General features: G+C 36.0%; 1 protein-coding gene across 1 annotated transcript; it reads left to right on the top strand.

Annotated features, from left to right (window-relative positions):
* Positions 1–10,953: 10,953 nt before the first annotated feature.
* Positions 10,954–12,636, top strand: LOC149181146 (poly(A)-specific ribonuclease PARN-like). The gene is made up of 5 exons (XM_089414097.1): positions 10,954–10,978; positions 11,062–11,192; positions 11,310–11,424; positions 11,590–11,827; positions 11,928–12,636. The coding sequence occupies exons 1-5, from the start codon at positions 10,954–10,956 to the stop codon at positions 12,583–12,585; spliced, it is 1,167 nt and encodes a 388-aa protein (XP_089270223.1). The 3' UTR covers positions 12,586–12,636.
* The last annotated feature ends 12,301 nt before the right edge of the window (positions 12,637–24,937 follow it).

The following is a 24,937-nucleotide window of genomic DNA, read 5'->3' as shown; positions in this document are numbered from 1 at the left end:
GAAACAAGGCAAGCTACCATGTAAGGTTGGTAGGGAGGCTCCAAAATAGGCTAAGGAAAAATTTTGGAGGGTGGTTGTAGCTGCTACAACAACATCCTAGAAATGATTTCCCATTGAATATTATATAAATTGTCTCTATTTGTGAGGAAAATAATTCATCAATCAAGTGCACCTCTCTTCCACTTTTGAAAGTAGTGTATCAAGGAAGAGAATGAGGAATGGAGCAAGTTTTCTTCGTCAACCAAAGGAGGCCACAAGGCCCTAGGCCATATTAACAAGGTGTGTAAGGGATACACTATCATCCTCCCTTCAATACAAGTCATAATATACCTTTCTAGTTCTAGCATCCTCTAAGAAACTCACCATGGGCTATTCCATCTTCTTGGCCCTACCCTCCTCAACCATCCATTCCTCCTTTCGAACCATGTCAGCACCAAACTCCCAATTAGGGTAATCTATCGCAAGTATGGAGGCTTCAATCATCCCAAAAATCTACCTTAATACCTTCTCCTTCTCAACCATAGCTACCCCAAAACAATCCACCTAAGAAACCTTAGATTCCTACTTAACCTAATCATAACCCAAATGATAAGTAGGCCTAAAAATTCTATAATGGAGAAAACTTCTATCATTCCTATGTTGTAGAAATCCAAGAAATCAACCTTAGGTTTGGGAAAGTACTTCCTACTTCTCGCCCACCTTCTCTATAAAAATACCATGAAACATAGAAGGAAAAAAGTGATCATCAATCCACACACCTCACTATATTGAAAGTTTGATCCATCCCAAGCAATAGAACCAAAATAGGCTAAACTTCTGGGAGAACTAAAAAACCTTTGTGTCAAAACTATCTCCTATAGGCCATAAAATATGTTCCCATATATAATAAATTCATCGGGGAATAATGTTTTAAGAGCGAATGAATGAAGAATAAGGATTTCACAACTATCATTGTCATTGGAAAATCGGTTGATCTAATGCTTGGGAAGGTAATCTCCACAAAGTATTTGGATCCTAGTAGCCTGATAATGGATGTACATATCAATAATATTATAGTTCCATAAACTCTCATTGATCTAGGGGATACAATGAATGTCATGACTATGGAGTCCATGTTTAAAATTAACCTCCAAGGAACCCTGAAGAGAACCACAATCATGCTACAACTTGTAGACAGATCCATAGTAGCGCCCGATGGTGTCATTGAGAATGCCATGTTTTCCATTGATACCTGGGAGTACCCCACAGATTTCCTTATACTCTAACCTAGGAACAAGTTAATCGGTATCATCTCATCTTATAAATACCTTGGTTAGCTACTATTCAGTTACCTGTAGAGCTGGGAACATGACAATCAAGAATGGGAAAATCACAAGAAAACCTGTAATACACCCCCTTGCTCAACCCATTGTTGAGCATGATTTTCCCATGTGTGTAGGATAGGAAGAAGAGGAAGAATTTTATCAATCATTACCCTACCCTATTTTTACACTAGAATCCACTACTATAAGAATGCATATGGATGAAGATAATCTAATTGACAATTTTTTGCAAAACAAGTATCCATCTTCCATGCAAATTTATGGACTAAAAGAGGAACCTTTATGATAGAATAAATATAGTCCATGGGTATATTTAATAATTGTTGTTTAGTGTGATCAAGTCCATATCGAAATTTTAAACATCAGCCCCAATAGAACTCTGAAAATTAGTCCTTTCCTATTAGCAGAATAAGAGGAAAAATTTCTCATGGTCTTACTACAACACCTGGATGCCTTTGCTTGGGATTACCAAGAAATGAAAGGGGTCCACCCCTAAGTATATAAACATCATAAATACATAAAAGAAAGCCATAAAACTATTCTCCAACCTTAGAGGAGGATGAACCCTGCACTAAAGCACATTGTTAAATAGGAATTGCAGAAATTGGTAGATGTAGGATTTATTTACCCTATTTTTGACAGTGAATGGGTATCACCTTTAGTGATTGTACCAAAAAAGAATGTAAAGTGGAAGGTTTGCATTGATTATAAGGACCTTAATTAATGCTACCATGAAATATCAATTTCCTTTAACATTTATTACCATGTTTTGGGTGCTATCGCATGAAATTTATTTTCATTTCTGGATTGTTTTAGCAGGTGCAATCATATCCACATCAGTCCTAAAGACCATGATAAGACTACTTTCACATTCCCATAGGGAAAATTTTCCTATGCAGTCCTTCCATTTGTCTTGTGTATTGCCCTTTCCACCTTGTAGAGGGTAGTATTGAGTATTTTTGTTGATCTTATACATGACTTGGTTGAAATCTATAAGGATGACTTTTCTTATGGATATTCTTTCCATGAATCGATCTATAACTTATGTAAATTTTTGAAAATATGCATTGAAATGAATCTCTCTTTAAGTCCAGAAAAATGCCAATCTTTTATGAATGCAAGAATTGTGTTAGGTCATTTCCTCTCTAAGGAAGGGACTCATGTTCACCCTAATAATATTTTCATTATTAGAAGGGCTCTTGTTCCACACAATTGAAAGGATGTTAGGATCTTCCTAGGACTATTTGGATATTATACGATATTTATCAAATATTTTACTAAAAATAGGCTTTCCTTTTTTTTGTTTTTTAACAAAAGATTATGATTTATGTTGGATAGACCATTTGTTGAACCTCAGAGTTACCTTCCCCTTGACATTTGTTATTTCCCTTTTCTCTTGATTTTTCACAGGAATACAGATCCAATCAATGATAAATGATAGATTTTGTGTAGAAAAGCACTACAATGATCACCATATTATATTTTCATATTCTTGCTATTTTAATAGATTTTTGAAAATTAGCTACAGAACATAGCCTATTCTACAACTAATTGTGAATTCCATAGCTACTCTCATGGTTTGGCAAGTTACAGGTGTCAAAAGAAGAACTGAGCCACATGGGCATCCCCAGGATCATCTCTAGATGGAATCTATTCTACTCACTCGATCCAGATCAACAGAAAAGCATGCCTAAAGTCTTGGCCAAAGATGGAGTCAAATACATTATTTAGTAGTAGTAGGACTCTTGATATTTCGTAGTTGATCAAGAGTCTAACAATTTTGTTGAAGAGTTAATGTGGAGTAAGCCACTTGTAGCTGATCAGGAGTTGAGGAGTTAATGCATATGAGGCCACCTGTAGCTGTTCAGAAGTTTACCAGTGTCATCAGAATTCAAATTAAGCCATTTGTAGCATGTCCTTCTATAAACAGTCATGATAGATTCAGATCAAGCCACCTATAACAAGATTTTGTCTTAGACAGTTATGTTGTATTTCTATAAATATTGATTAGATGAGACCGAGAAGTAGTTAGAAGCTAGAAGGGATTACAGGCTTTTTGTTAAAAACTCTATTCAAACTTCGTTTTGTTGATAATACAAAATCTGTTTTGTCAATGGTGGTTTAAAAGTGCATCTTTAATTAGCTGTTATCCAGCCACATCAATTGCAGAGGGCCCCTGCACTGAAGGAGGTTTTTCACTTGTTGTTTTCATTTTAATTTCTACTACTCTATTTTTTTGCAAGTCCATTTTCTTTAGTTTTGTTTCATTTCAGTTTGTAACCAAAAGTGTGAGGATAAAAATCACAACTGTGCAAGTCTTATTCTTCTGAGATATTGTATGAGAAATGACTAAATGAAAAATGAAGAAATGAGAATACATAGTTGTTTAGCTTCTTACTATTTTGATTACTCATTTTCTTAGCATAGAACTGTCAATTATCTGTATTAATAGATGTTCTCAAAACCATTTCGAAATAATGACAATTCTAACTTAATTGGTTGAATATCTAATTCATGTAGTGATTGAGCTTACTCTGCATATTGTCATTTTTACAATTTGTCATATTTTCTTTTCTATTTTCAGGTCATTACTTAGTTGCATCACTTGACATTCCAAAAAATAATTTCAAGGAGATTGATTCTATCATGTTCCAAAATTGAATGGTTGAATGGATAAATGAATGAAATTATTGGATTACCTTCTGCATCAGTATTAATTTTGGTTTTGGGAATTAGATCGATAGATTAGGACTAAATGGTAGATAAGCTAGATGCTTTGCTTCTCTTATTAGGTCCTAACTAGTTAAAAATGGTTCTTAGTCTATTTTAGGAGACTATACTAACTTAGGAACCTATCCTTCATTTTAAAACTCATTAGATCCATGTAAGCCTCTCATAGATTGTATATTCTTACACACCAAAGAACAGAAACCCCCAAAACAAACATAAAAAGACAAAACAACGAAGTAAGAGAAAATTTAACTAAGCACATATAGTGCATCACACTTCATCACTCTACAAACCTCAGTTGATAATTCATGCAAGCAATTTAGGACACTAAATTGACCGAACATTTTGGTGTCATTTCCGGGAAGTGTAATTAGGTAACCTTATCTCTTACATTAAAAAAAGGATGATATGCATAGAGAAAGAGACTCTAGCGGTAGATTTATAGCTAGAGGCAGGAGTTCAATTCCTACAACACCACCTAATCCACCAAGACTAAGAAGAGATACACCTCCATTTCAAGCTCATATTCCTAGCCATAGACGTCCTGAATTTCTATGATCAGAAATTCAATCAAGAGGATTTCCTACTTCATCTACTAAGGTAGTCCTAGAGGAGGAAAATCATGGATATCCAACAGAAGGAGTAGCCTTTTTCACCTCCATAGGGGAACATATATTAGTGGAAGAATTAAGAATACCTAGTAAAGAAGAAGAAGTAGAACCTCTCTCCCACATACCATTAATAGAGGAACCAGAGAGGGCAATCAACCTTGCAGGTTGAATCTTATATTGACTTTGAAGAAACTATAATTGAAGAAGAAGGAGAGGATGGAGAATTCACACTACTTGGAGGAGGAGGTAGAGGAAGAGGTAGAGGAAATAATGGAGAAGGTAGAGGAAATAATGGAAGAGGTAGAGGAAATAGGGAAGTTGATAATTCTTTTGGATTCCCTATAGTTGATGAAGAAATAGATGCCACAATGAAAAATATCTCACCTTATGTCCTCCCAAACATTCATGGATTGAAAGGTGAAGACCCTGAAACCTTCTTATTTGAATTTAAAGTCTTATGCTGAACATATGATTATTTACAAGACTCTGAAAACTCAAATTTTTCCCTTCCACGTTGAAAGGAGCTACTTTAAAATGGTTTATGGGGTTGGTCACTCAGTCCAGTAGAACATGGAATGAGATGAAGAAAGTGTTTTTGGATAGGTATTCAGATTATTGCATGCCTATCAATCACAAGGATGTAGTATTCAAAATGATGCAAAGAGAGGATGAAACTTTAGAGGATTTAATTGAGAGATTCAATTATAACTTAAAAAGAGCAAAAATGGATAACTTAGATCAAGAAAATTTAAAAGCTGTTATATTGAAAGCCATTAGAGATGAGTGGAAAGATATGCTTCACATGATGGGGAACAGAGATATCTCTCAACTCCCATTAAGTGACATAGGAAAATTATGTGTTCATCACTCAAGAGGAAAATCCAAAATTGAGAAAGGTCAAAGAGATCCTTCTCTTGTTAGGGTGAATAAATCTGCAACTGGATCAGTGATTAGGGTAGAAATTGGAAACATGCTTGATGAATTTAAAATAGATATTCTAGGGAGCCTTAGTGAATAGATAGACACTCTTAAGTTACAGAACAACCATAAAACTGAAACTGATGCTCTGGCTATTTTCTGTCCCAAATGTAGAAATAAGCACACTTTAAGAGAATGCCCTTTAGATGAAAAATTCATAGAGACTTGTGTGATTTGTTCAAAAAACCATGAGACCAAGAGTTGTCCTTCAATCCCTGATCTTAAAGCTATTTTTCAAGAAGAAACAGTTTCAAATCCAACATAGTCTCTTTGCTTTTCTCTAGAAGACCTTGGCAAGGGCATCAAAATCAGGGTTTTAACAACCAAATGTATATGTAGCCCCCTCCAGCTTGGAATTCTTGGAAACAACCTTGGCCTCAATCTCAATCTCAAACTCAACCTTGGGCTCAAGGAATGAAGAACCCTTAAGGAAGATTCTCTCGATACTATCAATATCCTCCATCATATCCAAACTTTCCTCCCCAAGAAATTCCTCAAGAAAATCAACAACCCCAACTTCAAAACAAAAACCCTCAACTTTCACTGCCATTTCCACAGAGACCAAATCAGTTACTTGCGCAACCATTACCTAGACCCAACAATAAAAATCTGCAGAATACCTATATGATGGAAGGATAACAAGTTCCAACTCACATGATCACTCCATTAGATCTCAATGATGTCCAATTGAGATTTGGTAAGATATTGGAAAGGAGAAAACCTTCTATGATTATTCAAGAACAAGACAATTCTAAGGAAGATTCTCTACAGAAAAATAAATTTTTTGAAGGAACATCTCCTTAAAACTAGAACACTAAAAATGAAAAAAAAAAATAACCAATAAAATCAACTCCTATCATAGAGAAACAACCAATATGTACTTCTACACCTCGTTTTCTAGAAAGATTACAAGTTTATAGAGGGGTAGAAAAGCATATTATGTTGGCTAATTATGATTTTCTAGATGAATTAAAATTTCTTTTTATCAAAATTCCTTTGTTACAAGACATTAAGGAATTTCCAATTCTAGCTAAAACAATAAAAGAGTTGAGCATGAAGAAACAACAATGTAAACTTTGAAACGAGAATTATAAACTCAAAACGGGAACTCTGGCCAAAAAACCCCAAAAAAACATCAAAAACAGTGCTAAAAACGAAAAGTGTGTATACTGGAACGATGTTTTTTTTTTTTAGGTGTCAATTTTGAACGTGTTTTAAAAATGGCAGTGACTACGAAATTTACTACGAAATTTTTGTGCGAAATATAGCTTCAAAACGAAAGTGTTGATACTGGAATAATGATTTTTTTTTTAGGGTCAATTTTCAAACTTTTTAAAAAATGCTAATAAAACCAATTTTTTATGTCTCAAAAAAAGTTAAATTTTAAGGAAAAAACACATTAATGTTTCTGGTAGAATATCATTTTTCTTTCCTAAGTATAAATTTAACATGTTTTCAACCACAGCATGCTAGATACAAAAGAAATTGAAATTTTTTCAACTATAAAACTAAAAAAACATGACATTATGAACAAATTATATCACTGAATGATTTCAAAAGTCTTTATTTGTATACTGAATAAAACATACATTATATCTCTAATTTGATATTGCATTGTAGATATTTAAACAATAGAATTTATCATACTTAAGACATAATCCAACAACATAAAAATGCTTCATAACTTCTCATTTAACAAAATATGGAAAACATTAATTTTATTTGAAGATATGATGCATACATCAGTTATATAAACTGTCTTAAACAATTATTCAAACTCAATCACCCAATAACCGTGGGTAGGCCGTCGTCGTGCCCCCTTCCCCCAACCCATTACAGATCTTTCCCATTCACCCATGCCCTCTTCCCCCTTCTGCCCTACCCATGCGCCAGCCCTTGCTACCCCCAACTCACCCACTCATGCACCATTTCCCCAAATCTTCCTTCCCTACCCGACAACTCTCCTCCCCATAAGCCCACCCCCTAACTCCCATTCCCATCCAATCTCAACTCCTCCCCCTTCCTTAACGCCGGCCCCATGGGCCTCGCGCCCTACCCCCCTCCACCCTACCCTTACCCCTATCCCCTACCTTCCCCCCCCCCACCCTTACCTTACCCCCCACCCCTTACCCTACCCCCCCCCCCCCCCACCCCTACCCCCCAATACCCCCCCCCCCTCCCCCCTGCCCCCATGCCAACCCCTACCCTTACCCCCCCCCCCCACCAACCCCCTGCCACCCCCTACCCTACCCCTTACCCCACCCCCCCGCACCCCCCTTACCCCCCTCGCCCTACCCCTACCCCTACACCCCCCCTAACTCCCATTCCCCTCCAATCTCAACTCCTCCCCCCCTTCCTTAACGCCGACCCCATGGGCCTCGCGCCCTACCCCGCTCCACCATACCCTTACCCCTACCCCCTACCTTCCCCACCCTCCGCCACCCCCCTACCCCTTACCCACCCCCCCCCCCCCCCCCCCCCCCAAACCCCCTGCCACCCCCCGCCCTACCCCTACCCCTACACCCCCCTCCGCATTTCACCTGAGTTTTTGTGATAGATCCAAAAACTCAGGTGAAATAAAATCATTGATTCTAGTAGGGATGCTCATAGTTAATTTGTTCATATAAAAAAATAATGCCTCCAACAAATGGTGATTTCCTATCAATGTTCCCAATTAAATTATCTGAAGACAAAGTTAATCTCTCTAATAAATGGAGTTTTACAGTCAATGCTACATTACTCCTAGTTAAAGTGTTTGAAGATAAAGATAATACTCCCAAAGAATGAAGTTTTCCAATGCCTTTCCAAATAGTTCCTTTAAACCCATTTAGATAGTAGAAAATGTTGGAGAGAATGCATATAGACTCAGTGTACTCCCATACATGCACATTTACTTAGTACTGAATGTAGAGAATATGAAACACGAGGGTTTTTGGCCCCTTTGTCAAGAAGGGGGATGTGGCCTGGACTGAGGATATTTAGATAGCCCAAGTCTTTTGGAATAGTCACTCTTGACGGGTTTAAAGGGTTTGTTGGCATTTGGATGTCTTCCTCTTGTAAAGAAAGGAACCATGGAATCCTAAAGTTTCCTATTATTATATGTACATGAATCCTAAGTTATGTTCTATGTTAAGTATGCCTAGACTACCAGTTAAATAATTAGTAAAATATGATACAAAGAAGAGACACATGTAAATGGTGCTAATAATAAAGGATGAATGATGTTCTCTTCATAAAATGTTGAATGTTCAAGATGCAAACTAAATACTATGGCTAAATTATAAATGCAATTATAATCTAGAATATGAATTATTCTTAATGAGATATATTAAAAACTACAATAATGAAAGCCTTCGATCTTTTAAACAAACACAGAATAATCTAGAGTTGTTTTTAGATTTCACATCAAGAATTACTATCTAATTGTTATTTCTTGGTGAGGTAAATTAAAAAGACCGCAGTAATAATTTCTATAGTTGAATTATCTTTCAATTATTCATTTATGAAACAATTCAATAAACATATAACCAAATGAAATAATAAATTAAAAACTCCTACAACAATAATGAAATCAAATAATAAATTAAAAACTCCAACACAAGTATTAATTCAATTTGTGTAAAAATATCTTTCTCAATAATCTGAATCAGTGGAAACAATTTACAAGAACCTAAATCAAACCAAATCAGAACACTTACACAAAATTATTTTAGAGTAAGGGAGAATTTCAGAGTTTTATTCTCCTTTACTCTAAAATTCTCCCTTCAGAGCGTTGCTGGAGTTTTTTTCATGGAGTTGAACACGAATTCTCAAAGGTCTGCATAGCTACCATTGACACTTTGATACGGCTCAATGGATTCTCTAACAAATTTGCTGATAATGCAGTGGACTTATTGATGGATATTTTAAATGATGATTGTATAGAGGTTCACATGCATACCTTGCATGGTTTGCTACACATGGCTCATGTTAGTCATTCGATAGTACAGGATATACGCATATATTTCTTGGTATGTTTGACAACATCAACTCTGATATATGGTCTGCAACAAGGAAACTTTTTGGTCGAAATAAAGCTACCCAACATATCTATGTTTAAAATGACATTTGAAACCCTTATGACTAATCTGGACAAGCATCCCCAAGATGATCAAGATATTATCTTTATTATGTATTGCATGGGAAAAATCCATGGAACATATGTCTTGTGCTCTGCGAATGAATTTGTAAAACAAATAACAACGTATTCAAATGAGGATTTAGGTTTGGATCAACCTCAAGTAGCAGCGTTATTGATCATGATGTTGGCAGCAAAAGTCTCAAATGTAGGAATCCTCTTTCAAATTCCTAAATGACATTTGAAACCCTTATGACTAATCTGGACAAGCATCCCCACGATGATCAAGATATTATCTTTATTATGTATTGCATGGGAAAAATCCATGGCACATATGTCTTCTGCTCTGCGAATGAATTTGTAAAACAAATAACAACGTATTCAAATGAGGATTTAGGTTTGGATCAACCTCAAGTAGCAGCGTTATTGATCATGATGTTGGTAGCAAAAGTCTCAAATGTAGGAATCCTCTTTCAAATCCCAAAAGAGATGGTATCATATGAAAAATATTTCCATGGAAATTTCATTAGTTTTCTAGGAACAAACTGTAACTATAAAAATGCAGAGTCCAGACACGAATGTTAGAACATATAAGAGTTAAGTAAATTTGTCTAGAAGCAATTTTGCGTAGAAGAAAATTTATGAGGAAACTGTTAAAGTTAGTAGATGCCAAGCCTTATGTGTCCCTAACTATTCGACTTCTATAACTGTAAGATAAGTCTTATGCGGAGATTGATCAAATTTGTGTTTACGGCCTACTAGCTTCAGCGATTACAGTTGGTACTGAATCTATTAGTTTTAGCGGCTCTAATATTCAAAGTAGTTTATTTGGAGATTATTTATTGGAAATACGTATTTACCCCCGGCCGAGTAGTTTATTTGGAGATTATTTACTGGAAATACGTATTTACCCCTGCCCAGCAACGCTCTGAAGGGAGAATTTTAGAGAATTGTAGTTGAATGTTTAATCAAACCTGCGGGTCGATTCCGGGAATCGACCCGCCGCCTGTCGGGCGGGGCGGGGCGAGGCGGCCCGGCGGTGGCGCTGGGTGGCGATGCGCGCCGCAGCGCCACCCCCGGGCCGCCCCGACCCGCCGGACCGGCGGCGGGTCGATTCCGGGAATCGACCCGCAGGATAAAGAGAAAAAACAAATCATTTAGGCGTGAGTTGGGAATTTCATATTGGTTAAGAGTCATGGCTATTCGTTTTTGCATGTACAGTTAGCTGGAATAAGCTCGGTCAAACATTCCCAGAGTAATTTAAAAACACGAAGAATAAAATTATAATTACTTAAATGTATAGGTTGTTTGTTGCAGGTGTTACGAGAGTTTTCACACAATCTTGTGCCATTGAGAAGCTCAGTTGGAGAAGACGTAAAGAAGGAAGTCAAAGTGATTTTCACAAGTTCTGAGGAGGACAAACATTTCCTTCTGGTACAACCAAGCTTGGCATTCAACTGTTTCTAGCCAGTAAGGTATATCTGTTATTTTTGTGCTTGGAGTTGACATATTAGGTGGAGATGCACACTGACATTAATCTTTTACTTCAAGAGCGAACTGCAACAGCATGTAAAAGACCAATGCAAACAGACCTTGAGATTTGAGGACGTGGTTGATGCTCTCATCAAGTCAGGAAAAACCATTGTTGGCTACAACTGCCTAACAGGTTGTTTGATACAAGCATCTGTACATTTCGTGATATTTGGATATTGGAATGGCTTTCATGCCTTTTATAGTTATGTCAGTGAGTTCATTTTCTGAGAGTAATCTTGGGTTATATCTTTATGCCTGCTAATATGTAAACTTGTTACACCTGTACTGTTCGTTGCAGATTTTACTATGATTTATTCAAGCTTCATAGCACCCTTGCCGCCAACTGTGAAGGAGTTTTTATGCTCTCTCCAAAGCATCTTTCCTCGTGTTTTAGACATCCGTCACCTACTGAAGGAGGTTAAATCTAGGGAGACCCCTTCCATAAAGAAGGCCAAAAACTTGCATGCTGCTCTCTCCTACTTGAACAGGCAGTTCTCCCTGCCTCTGGATCTGGAAGTACCCCTTGAATTTAAATGGTATTCTCTACACTGTGCATGCGGAATCACATATTAAAATTCATGTTCTTATTTCCAACATATGGGACTACATGGTCTAATAACAGATTTTGCTGTGTAGTTATGGATCCAAAGGAGCTGAAAGTCACGGCCATACTGTGCTGAGGTTGACCTATTTGTTTGCTAAAGTTTGTCGGTTATTGAAAATCAGCTCATCAGATTTGAGCATATCGATTGATGGATGTAAAGGAGCCTTGGCAAGCCATGAAAATATTCTTTACCCTGGGGCTATATGCCTCAATAAATTAAATGGGGAAGATGTGAATATAGAGAGAGATTCTTATTCTAAAAATTCGCACATAATTTTCCTCTGGGGATTTAAGATTGGCTCCTCCGCTAAGGCACTTTCAGAAATGTTAACCACCATCCATGAAATATGTCAAGAAGGTTTCAGAGTACAGTTGGTGGACAAGAGCTGTGCATATGTTAAATTCAAAAGGGCAAAGTACGCAGAGTTTTTTCTTCAAGATTTACAATCTGGAAATAAAAGTTCAGGGTTTGCGAAGTCCAGGCCCTTAGATGATTTCAGTTTTGGAGGACTGAGAGCTGTTAACTATGTTGTGTATGAACAACTTTGTAAATCATCTTTATCGAGGACCAACTTAGCCAATTCCTTGGAGTTGGTCTTGTCTGAATCTGGTTACTTGGCTTACAATCCTACTGCAGATTTACCATCACCCAAAAACAGTGCTTTAATTCTCGAATTAGACAACCTTTAGTGAGGAGATCGGCATGTATTTCTGATCAACATCAAAGTTTACAGCTATCCATATTTTACACACGGAAGCTTTCAGTAATCTGCCTATTTTCTCAGTTGCAAAAAGAAGTTTGCCAATAGCAATAGGTACTTGTTGTTGCTGTTGAAATGTCAGTGCTCAATGGTTCAAAGTTTAAGTTTTTAGTACGTGTTGGTTAGTATAGGCTGGCTAACAGAGGTCAGGAATATATATCTACTTGAATCATATTGTGTTTAAATGTAGAATAACTACGAACATAATGGGTTGTATCAACAAGAAATGTGCACGTCCAATGTTCATCTTTCGAAGCTGACCCAGGGAAAATGAAAGTGCTACTTTAATCTCAACAAACACATTGGCTGAATTTTGAAGTGCTTATTTGTTCACGGAAAACAATGGCTGTATTTTAAGTAATCTGTTTTACGTTGTTGCACTTGGAAAAATCAATACAGAAAGGGTTTTTGTGAACATGTTAGTGCAAAAATCAATACAGAAGGGTTTTTGAAAACATGTAGTGCAAAGATCAATACAGAAGGGTTTTTGAAAACATGTAGTGCAAAAATCAAGCGATCGTTAGAAAAATGAAGTAACTAGTGATTTCTGAGCCCCTGCCCAGGGTGGGGTAACTATAACATTCACTATCAGCTCATCATCAATTGGTTGCTCATCATCATTAATTATAATTTTATTCTTCGTGTTTTTAAATTACTCTGGGAATGTTTGACCGAGCTTATTCCAGCTAACTGTACATGCAAAAACGAATAGCCATGACTCTTAACCAATATGAAATTCCCAACTCACGCCTAAATGATTTGTTTTTTCTCTTTATCCTGCGGGTCGATTCCGCCGCCGGTCGGGCGGGGCGGGGCGAGTTGGCCGGGGGGTGGCACTGCTGCGCTCAGCGCCACCCAGCGGCACCCCCGGGCCGCCCCGCCCCGCCCGACCGGCGGCGGGTCGATTCCCGGAATCGACCCGCAGGTTTGATTAAACATTCAACTACAATTCTCTAAAATTCTCCCTTCAGAGCGTTGCTGGGCGGGGGTAAATATGTATTTCCAGTAAATAATCTCCAAATAAACTACTCGACCCGGGGGTAAATACGTATTTCCAGTAAATAATCTCCAAATAAACTACTTTGAATATTAGAGCCGCTAAAACTAATAGATTCAGTACCAACTGTAATCGCTGAAGCTAGTAGGCCGTAAACACAAATTTGATCAATCTCCACATAAGACTTATCTTACAGTTATAGAAGTCGAATAGTTAGGGACACATAAGGCTTGGCATCTACTAACTTTAACAGTTTCCTCATAAATTTTCTTCTACCCAAAATTGCTTCTAGACAAATTTACTTAACTCTTATATGTTCTAACATTCGTGTCTGGACTCTGCATTTTTATAGTTACAGTTTGTTCCTAGAGAACTAATGAAATTTCCATGGAAATATTTTTCATACGATACCATCTCTTTTGGGATTTGAAAGAGGATTCCTACATTTGAGACTTTTGCTGCTAACATCATGATCAATAACGCTGCTACTTGAGGTTGATCCAAACCTAAATCCTCATTTGAATACGTTGTTATTTGTTTTACAAATTCATTCGCAGAGCACAAGACATATGTGCCATGGATTTTTCCCATGCAATACATAATAAAGATAATATCTTGATCATCGTGGGGATGCTTGTCCAGATTAGTCATAAGGGTTTCAAATGTCATTTTAAACATAGATATGTTGGGTAGCTTTATTTCGACCAAAAAGTTTCCTTGTTGTAGACCATATATCAGAGTTGATGTTGTCAAACATACCAAGAAATATATGCGTATATCCTGCACTATCGAATGATTAACATGAGCCATGTGTAGCAAACCATGCAAGGTATGCATGTGAACCTCTATAGAATCATCATTTAAAATATCCATCAATAAGTCCACTGCATTATCAGCAAATTTGTTAGAGAATCCATTGAGCCGTATCAAAGTGTCAATGGTAGCTATGCAAACCTTTGAGAATTCGTTTTCAACTCCATGAAAAAAACTCCAGCAACGCTCTGAAGGGAGAATTTTAGAGTAAAGGAGAATAAAACTCTAAAATTCTCCCTTACTCTAAAATAATTTTGTGTAAGTGTTCTGATTTGGTTTGATTTAGGTTCCTGTAAATTGTTTCCACTGATTCAGATTATTGAGAAAGTTATTTTTACACAAATTGAATTAATACTTGTGTTGGAGTTTTTAATTTATTATTTCATTTAGTTATTGTTGTAGGAGTTTTTAATTTATTATTTCATTTGGTTATATGTTTATTGAATTGTTTCATAAATGAATAATTGAAAGATAATTCAACTATAGAAATTATTACTGCGGTCTTTTTAATTTACCTCACTAAGAAATAACAACTAGATAGTAATTCTTGATGTGAAATCTAAAAACAACTCTAGATTATTCTGTGTTTGTTTAAAAGATCGAAGGCTTTCATTATTGTAGTTTTTAATATATCTCATTAAGAATAATTCATATTCTAGATTATAATTGCATTTATAATTTAGCCATAGTATTTAGTTTGCATCTTGAACATTCAACATTTTATGAAGAGAACATCATTCATCCTTTATTATTAGCACCATTTACATGTGTCTCTTCTTTGTATCATATTTTACTAATTATTTAACTGGTAGTCTAGGCATACTTAACATAGAACATAACTTAGGATTCATGTACATATAACAATAGGAAACTTTAGGATTCCATGGTTCCTTTCTTTACAAGAGGAAGACATCCAAATGCCAACAAACCCGTCAAGAGTGACTATTCCAAAAGACGGGCTATCTAAATATCCTCAGTCCAGGCCACATCCCCCTTCTTGACAAAGGGGCCAAAAACCCTAGTGTTTCATATTCTCTACATTCAGTACTAAGTAAATGTGCATGTATGGGAGTACGCTGAATCTATATGCATTCTCTCCAACATTTTCTACTATCTCAATGGGTTTAAAGGAACTATTTGGAAAGGCATTGGAAAACTTCATTCTTTGGGAGTATTATCTTTATCTTCAAACACTTTAACTAGGAGTAATGTAGCATTGACTGTAAAACTCCATTTATTAGAGAGATTAACTTTGTCTTCAGATAATTTAATTGGGAACATTGATAGGAAATCACCATTTGTTGGACGCATTATTTTTTTATATGAACAAATTAACTATGAGCATCCCTAATAGAATCAATGATTTTATTTCACCTGAGTTTTTGGATCTATCACAAACTAACCTAAAGGGATTGATTCCTAAGGGTATTGGTAGATGCACTTATTTTTTTCACTTCAAGTTTTAGATCTATCACACAAAAACATAAAGAGACCAATTCCTAAATGTTTTGGTAGTTGCACTTCTTTGAATGATCACTTTTCCAATCTAATAACATCTCTTGGACTTGTACATCTTTGGTCCATTATAATTTTGGATTAAAAAAATATATTGATTTGTGAGATTCTTTGATATCTTGCATTTTCATGACTTAAGAGTTTTAGGTGTTGCTTATAATTTTCTTCATGGCGTTAATCCTCAATTTGTTACAAATCTCACTGAGTTGTATATGTTAGATTTGTCCAACAATAATTGCAATGGAAACATGACCTTTAATCTTGATAAAATTCTTGGATATACAATCAATGTGTTTAGGTATGGTTCAAATATTAAGCTATTTCATTAGGAATAAAGTATGATACAAAAGGAAGTGGGTATTCTTCATATATGATGCATGCATAACACCAATTTTGACTTGTCTAGAAAACATATTAATGGAGAGACACTATAAGTATATGATGTATAGGTAGCTTGTGATTGTTGAATATGTCTAGTAATCAAATGGAAGGGTTAATTCCTACATCTCTCAGTAACATATCCACTTTGGAGCACTTAGACTTTCCCAAAAAAGGAAGTGCGAATACTTAATATAATGCATAGAAACACCGTATTTGTTTTGTTTTGCAAAAATCTTAATGGAAACATACCCTCAATTATGGGAGTATGAGTAGTTTGTGAATGTTGAATTTCTTTAGTAATAAAGATGAACGGTTAATCCCTACATCTCCTGGTAACATATCCACTTTGGCATAATTGCAATAGTAATAATAATTATAATAATAAAATATAGTTTTAACTACATATCTTTTAAAAAGTATGTCCGATTCACTAACTATAAAATAGAATTATGTGATTTTATTTAATTTCCTTAAACTAACACCAAAACAATTTTTATTTAAACATTATGTGAGGGGGGGGGGGAGGGGTAGGGGGTTGGGGGGGGGGGGGGGTGGGGGTAGGGGGTAGGGGATGGGGGGGTGTAGGGGGTAGGGGGTAAGGGGGGTGCGCGGGTAGGGGGTAAGGTGGGGAGAGAGGGGTGGGCGGTGCGGGTAGGGTGTTTGGGGGGGGTAAGGTGGGGGGTAGGGGGTGGGCGGGGGGGGGGTAAGGGTAGGGTGTAAGGGGATGGGGGGGATAAGGGTGGGGGGTTGGGGGGGGGGGGGGGGAGGGGGTAGGGGTAGGGCACGGGGGTAGGGGGGGTGGGGGCTGGGGAAGGGTACAGTTGGGCGGCAAGTGGGGGGATGGGCGCAGTGGTGAGGGGTGGCCGCAGGGAGGGGTTGGGGGGTATAGGGGGTTTGGGGGGATTGGGGGGGGGGGCGGGGGGCGGGGGCGGGGGGCGAGGGGGGATGCGGCGCGGGAGTGTGGGGGGACGGTAGGGGGGGGGTAGGGGGAGGGAAGGGGAGGGGGGGGGGCCGGGGAGGGGGGGAAGCTTAGGAAGCTTCGTTCAAATAGAAAATTCAGCTGAAAACAAACATCTAGCGTGGCATGCAAAGGATGGACCACGAAGAAATACAGAGCTGGCAAGCGAAACGAAGAGAAAACACAGATTTGATGGATGCAGGGAGTACAATAACTTGGTAATCATATCGAGGGATTTGTCATCATCATCATTTTCGGAGATTGGATCAGGCGTGTTACTTTAATTATTAATGTGTAGTGAATCCAGACAAGAGATCTCTCGTGAGAGGAATAAGTTAATGGGGTCGAGGCTTCAATGTAGTCGTCAGGGGGTTGTGGGGGGCGCATGGGTATGGGCTCGCCCATACTTGCCTAATTGTGCACTTAGCCTCATTATCCCTCACCTGACCTCCCGCTCGCCCATCGACCCGCCTGCCCGTTAGAGGTGGCTGGGCAATTCTGATTATACAAATAAAAAAATTACGGTATATTTTTGTTGTTAATTTAAGTTAATATGTTTTTTTATTTACTAATTTATGTGTTTTTTTTAGGAAAATGGCATCAAGGAAAATTTCTGTGAATCTTTCTGGACCAAAGAGTCTTAAAGGTGTATCTTCAAAAAACATTGGTGAATGAACTCCACCTGAGCTCATGCCTACAAATATTTCAAGTGCTTTAAGTGATAAGAAGCTAATCTCAGATTGGAAAAGTTCAAAAGAGGTGAAATTTCCATCAAGAGTCTGGTATGTGAAAGAAAGAGAGAGCACAACTGTGATTTTCACATTGATTTTTAAGTTAATTATTATTTTTTGAAAAAAAAAGTTGTTATTATTATTTTTTTGACATGAAATTCATAAAAAAAAACTATTATTTGACCATTTTTAGTTAATATTTTTGTATAAAAATTGTGATTTTGACATGTTAATTCTAGCAAAAAATTATCAAAACGTTTAGTTTTTTTGTTATATTTATGTTAAAAATGGTTATTTTTATGTCCATTGTTAAAAAATGTTGTTTTTTAGAAACAATTATTTCATGTGGATTGAAAAATTAATTAAGGATGTATAAATATGTAGATTATCTAAAATTCAAACTATTGACTTTCTAATTTAAAAACGCAAAACAATAAAAACCCCCCTAAAAAAAAAAAAAATTAAGATAGAGAACAAGAAAATATGAATAAAATGACGACTTCAAAAACTATCAAATTTAGAAAATAATTTTTTACATTTCACACACTAGAAAATTAAAAGTCAAAAAATAGGTCTTTTAAAAAAAGGGTGTGATGCTGAATACTCACTTTTTAAAATCAGCATGAAAATCACTACCATTCTCAAACTTGATTTCATCCTAGAACATGAAAAAAAATTAAAGTTCCAAAAACCATGTTCTAAAAAAAACATGTGTATTCTGCATCACCACTTTTGAAAATCAGGTCATTTTTTTGCTATCTCTACGAAATGGGTAACAGTATCAGTTCCCGTTTCAAAGTTTACATTGTTAAACCAGGAAGAAAAACAGATGAAGTAAAAATAATTCACCTAGCAGGAAAAATAGCATACATAATGATGGCAAAAATTGCCATACAAAAATATGTAGATCCAGGAGGTCCAGTTGTAAAAACACATACCAATGGAGTTGAAATCCAAAATACATTGATTGACTTAGGAACATCAATAAACATCATGAGCAAACAAACGGAACAGCTCAAACTTCCCAATCTTCTTTATACACCTACATTACTGCAATTGGTAGATAGATTTGTAATCAAACTAGATGGTGTGTTAGAATATATTTTAGTGTCCTTAGACTCTTGGGAGTACCATGTTGATTTTATGATCCTAACCCCAAAGAGCAATCTAGGAGGACATCCACTTATATTATGAAGACCTTGGCTAGCTATAGTTGATGCATTCATTAGCTGTAGATCTGGTGATATGTATATCTCTGATGGTAATTCAACTAAGAAATTCACTTTATATCCTCCATCAAGAACAATCACAGAGATAGATGAAAAATAATAGATTGATGAAGAAAATGATATTCAACCTCTCTTTACTATTTCAACCATTAGTGAAGATAGTCAAATCTTGAATACAATGGAAAATTTTGAATCATCTCCAGAATATGAACATGATCAGTTTCAAGAAAAATATAATATTGAATGTTTGTCATCTAGGAAGATGTCTCTTTATTCTATGGAAGAATTTGGTAGCTCTACAGTTGAAATCTTTCCAGGAAAAACATTGAACATCAACAATAACTTGGAAATATTACACCAAGAAAATCTAATCAAAAATTTACAACAACATTCTTCTGCATATGCATGGGAATACACTGACATGAAAGGAATTAGTCCTAAGACTTGTATACATGACATCTACATTGACGAAAATTGTAAACCTATCAAACAACCTCAAAGAAGGATGAATCCAAATCTTAGGGAAATTGTGAAAGAAGAGTTCCAAAAATTGCTGAATGTAAATTTTATCTACCCAATTTCAGATAGTCGGTGAGTTTGTCCTCTAGTGATTGTGCACAAAAATAATGGTAAATGGAGGGTATGTATTGATTATAGAATTGAATAAGCTACCCTGAAAGATCATTTTCCTTTGCCCTTTATAGATCAGGTGTTAGATACATTAGCAGGTAAGAAGTACTTCTCATTCTTGGATGGTTTTGGTGGTTACAATCAGATTTAGGTAGCACCTGAAGATCAGGATAAAACCACATTTACCTACCCATGGGGAACTTATGCCTACCAAGTACTCCCTTTTGGATTATGCAATTCACCTGCAACATTTCAAAGAGCAGTACTAGGAATTTTTTTTGATCTGATACATGATTGTGTGGAGGTATATATGGATGACTTTATAGCTTATGGGAATACATTTGAGGAAGCATTAGAAAATTTGGAAAAAGTTCTTAAAAGATGTAAGGAAGCAAACCTTTCACTAAGCCATAAAAAATGTCTTATGATGTTTATAGAAGGGATTTTTTTAGGACATCACATTTCAGGAGATGGAATTAAGGTTGATAAATCTAAAGTTGAAGTCATCTCTAAATTATCGATTCCAATTTGTCAAAAGGATGTTAGAATATTTATAGGATTCACAGGATATTATACAAGGTTTATAGAAAATTTCACTAAACTAGCATCACCACTCTTCAAATTGCTCACAAAGCACTGTGAATTCAAATGGAATCCTGATTGCCAGTTGGCATTTGAGACCTTGAAAATAATTTTTTTTGAGGAACTCATCTTAAGAGGTCCAAATTGGAAGCTACCTTTTCATATTTCAATAGATGCTTTAGATACAACTCTAAGAGATTTATTAGGACAAAAAGATTTGATCCCTTATTCCATCTACTACACAAGCAAGAATTTGACTCCCACTGAGTTAAATTACACTATAACTAAAAAGGAATTCTTAGCTGTTGTTCATGCTATAAACAAGTTTAGACATTATATAATAGGCCATGAAACCCTTGTTCATACAGATCGTTCTACAATTAGATACTTAATGAATAAACCGATTACTGATGGCAAAGTTAAAAGATGGTTATTACTCCTTCAAGAGTTCAACGTCACTATTTTAGATAGACCTAGAGAACAAAATACAGTTGTTGATCTCTTGTCCAGAAATCAAAATATCAAAGATAACACTCCAGTTGAAGATAAATTTCCTGATGAATATCTTTTGCAGTAACTACTCAAACTCCTTGGTTTGCAGATATTGTTAATTAAGTCACAGGAAAATGACCTTCACATCTATTTCCTAAGGAGAAAAGAAAAATCATTCAAGCAAGTGAAAATTACTCATGGATTACTAATGAATTATATAAAAGAGGTCTAGATCTCATGATAAGAAGATGTGTTCGAGAAGATGAAATGCCTGAAATTCTTAAGGCATGCCATGATGAATCTTGTGGTGGACACTTTGCTGACAAAAGAAAAGCCTATAAAATAATTCATTTAGGAAATTATTGGCCCTACATCTTTATAGATGCTAAAGAGTATGTCAAAAGGTGTGACAGTTGTCAAAGGATGGGAAAACCTGCTCCCTTAGATGAAATGCCAGTACAAACTCAGGTACTCATTGAACCTTTTGAAAAATGGGCCTTGGCTTTTGTTGGAACAATTAATCCTCCATATAAACAAAAGAAGTATATTTGGTATGCATTAATTATTTCACTAAATGGGTAGAAGCTAAACCATTACCTTTCGCTAATGATAAATCTGTAGTTAATTTTCTTTTTGAGGACATATTCACTCATTTCGGTGTTCCAAGAGAAATAGTGACAGATCAAGGATCTGAATTTACATCTAAAATGGTGGAAAGACTTGTAGAAGGATACAGGATAAAACATAGGAAGCCTACTCCTTACCATCCACAAGCAAATGGTCAAGTTGAATCTACCAATAAGGTGATTGAAGTAATTCTCACTAAGACTGTAAATCTACACATAAGAGATTGGGCAAAAAGGCTTCCTGAAGCCTTATGGACCTACAGAACTATATGGAGGAACACAACAGGACATACTCCCTATGAGCTTGTTTATGGGAAGCAAGTCCTGCTCCCTATAGAGTTTCAGATCAGAACCTTCAAGATGGTAGTCCAATTGGGACTGGATTTATCAGAAGCACAGAAACATAGATTGGAGCAACTCAATGAGCTTGATGAAATCAAGTAGGATGTAGTTCAAAGAACCAGTTTAGTCCAACAACAAAGTGATAAATGGCATGAGAAGGATATCAAGGATAAGTTTCAAGCAGGAGATTGGGCACTTTTGTTCGATTCAAAATTCAAATATTTTCAGGGGAAGTATCAGACTCAGTGGCTTGGGCCATATGAGAATGAAGAAGTCTTTAATAATGGAGCAGTAAGAATAATGACAATAGATGAGGAAAAGGTACCTCTTCTTGTAAATGGTCATTAGTTAAAGATATATCATAAGCCAATTTGAAGGGAGGATTTTGTCAGAATTTTCGGAGATAACACTGAGATGAAGTTGGTGAAGAATTCTTCTTCTTCTCCACTAACTTAGTTTTCTTGTACATATATATATATATATATATATATATATATATATATATATATATATATATATATATATATATATATATATATATATATATATATATATATATATATATATATATCTAACATAAAAAAACATATAAATAAAATGTATAAGTCTGAAAACCAATTGTTCATTGGCTTACTTATATAGGAAATACAGGGCGAAAATCAGAGATTTCTGACATCCTATATTTCCTATTTCTCTTTCTGTAATAAGTATCGACATAAAGCTACATTCATTTGCAGTGCCTAATCTACAAATTCATTTCATTTCATTTCATCTTACTTCACTTTCATTCCCTTTCACTATTATATTCCATTTTCCTTTCATTACACTTCGTTTTCATTTTGTTTCACATCCATGTTCCATAACCATATTTCGTCTTTGCCATGTTCTACAACTAACTCCATTCTGTAGCCAGTTTGATTCTGTAGCCATAACTCCATTCTGCAACTCTGTTCCAAATAAATGTTGATTGCAGGGAATTGAAGAACCCTTTTTTTTTAACATTGATATGTTAAGAAGGGGATTTGCAGATCAACATCAAAGAAAAACAACAAACAAGCAGGTTAAGTTCCAAGAGGTAAAAGTGCAAAAATTTATTTTAAAATAGCAAGGTTAGAACATAGAATATGTATAATATGGGCATTCATATGTCTCCATGACAAATCATCATTTGATTTGATTCCCATCTCCATTGTACTGCATATCCACCACACCATCTGTCTTCCGTCACATAACGGTCCATAATTAACTCCCTCATTGTTTTTAACGGTCATACTACGACGTGACATATTTTTCCATGTCTCTCCAAAACCCTTACCATCTACTTATTTCATGCAAGCCCGCAGTTCTTTTCACCATACTTGTAGTCAATCCATTTCATAAACTAGGAGGGTAATTCTGAAGGTTAAGGAATTTTGTGAAACAAAAGACACGAGACTCATTGTTAGGTCAGAACTGGTAGGAGAAAAATATATGGAAGGATAGCCACAACTCAAGGAAATGTTGTAGAAGGCTGGATGGCTCAAATTCATTGAAAATTTTGATGACTTTGATAAAGAGATCACAAAATATTTGGCTAGATCTTTTGATGGTACAAAGGTAGATATTGGAGATATTAAGTTTGCAGTAACATAATCCTTCATAACAGAGGCTACATAACTTCCAAGACATGGTGAAAGATGGTTTAAAAACAAGGAATTCCATAGTGAATCATGGAAAGTAATCTTCAGGAACCCAAGTATGGATGTCTATGGTTTTAGAAAAGGAATTCCCATTTCAGCTCTTAAAAGTAGATGGAGAAGCATGCTTTTGATATTACAGAAATTTATCACCTGTGAGGGGAGATTCGGGTGCATGTATCTCTACCATATACATTCGTTGATGAATTTTCTAGAAAATGGAGAAACCAAACTTCCTTTCTTCCTACTAAATAGTTTAAGAAGGATGGCCTCAAATGTGTAGAAGAAAATAGAATTCACAAACACAACCATGTACCATCATGGGTTGATAAAGATATTGATTGAGTTTCATTTAAAAGGCAAAGGAGATACCTGGGAGGATTTTCTCATTAGTAATCATTGTCAAGACGCACCAGAGTCACCCAAATAAGATAATGTTAGAAAAAGTAGAAGAAAGAAGATTAGTATAGTCATTGAAGACAAACCTCAGCCTTCATCACATAAAGATGATGAAAAATTAATATCTGAAGAACTAACAGAAATCAGGAAACAAATCAGAGCAAGAGGAAAGATAAGAAAAGAGAAAAAGGTCACAGGGAAAAAGAATATAAGTCATATAGAACCTAGAAGAAGCTCTAGACTCCGAGGGTTAGCAAAGAAAACACCATAAAAACGGACAGAGTTCATAAACTTAGAAGAGGAAACCCCATAAATTTTTCCTGTTAACATCCCTTCTGCACATAGTCCTCAAAATTCTACTGACCATCATTTTGAAGGTAGCCCAAGTAGAAGATCTCCAGGAATAGACCCAGTACAACAAGAGATATATGATTATATAGAATCAATGAAAAAGAAAAATGCCTCAATGAATCTAGAACCCTCTGTCAATCCACAAGAACCTCTAATTGACTCTCTCAGATAGGAAATTTATGAATTAAAGATATTGAACAAACATATCAAGAAGGAGAATGAAACCTTGAGGGAACAAAGTAAATTGGACAAGGCTATTCATGATAATACCATTTTGCATCTAGCACTATGGTATACGAAAAATAGGAAGTTGAAAAGGAAGAATAGAAGTCTGAACAGAACAATCATAAACCTCAAATACAAACTTCTTATGAGGAACCCCACAATGACAACCACTTCAAAGAAGAGCAAAAGAAGAAAATTGGATGTACTGGTAGAAGTGTCTCAGCAAATGAATTACAAAAAAAGAATTCACATTTTTCAAAAATTGCATGAGGACATGCAATTATTTTGCAGTGGGGGTATGTTGAACCTCAGAATTACCTTCCCCTTGACATTT

Source organism: Pinus tabuliformis, chromosome 3_2 (assembly GCF_031772625.1).
Source record: "Pinus tabuliformis cultivar Carrire ecotype Pingquan chromosome 3_2, CPIR1, whole genome shotgun sequence".
NCBI lineage: Eukaryota > Viridiplantae > Streptophyta > Pinopsida > Pinales > Pinaceae > Pinus > Pinus tabuliformis.
The sequence above is the reverse complement of the archived record's forward strand: the minus strand, read 5'-3'. Positions and strand labels throughout refer to the sequence as shown.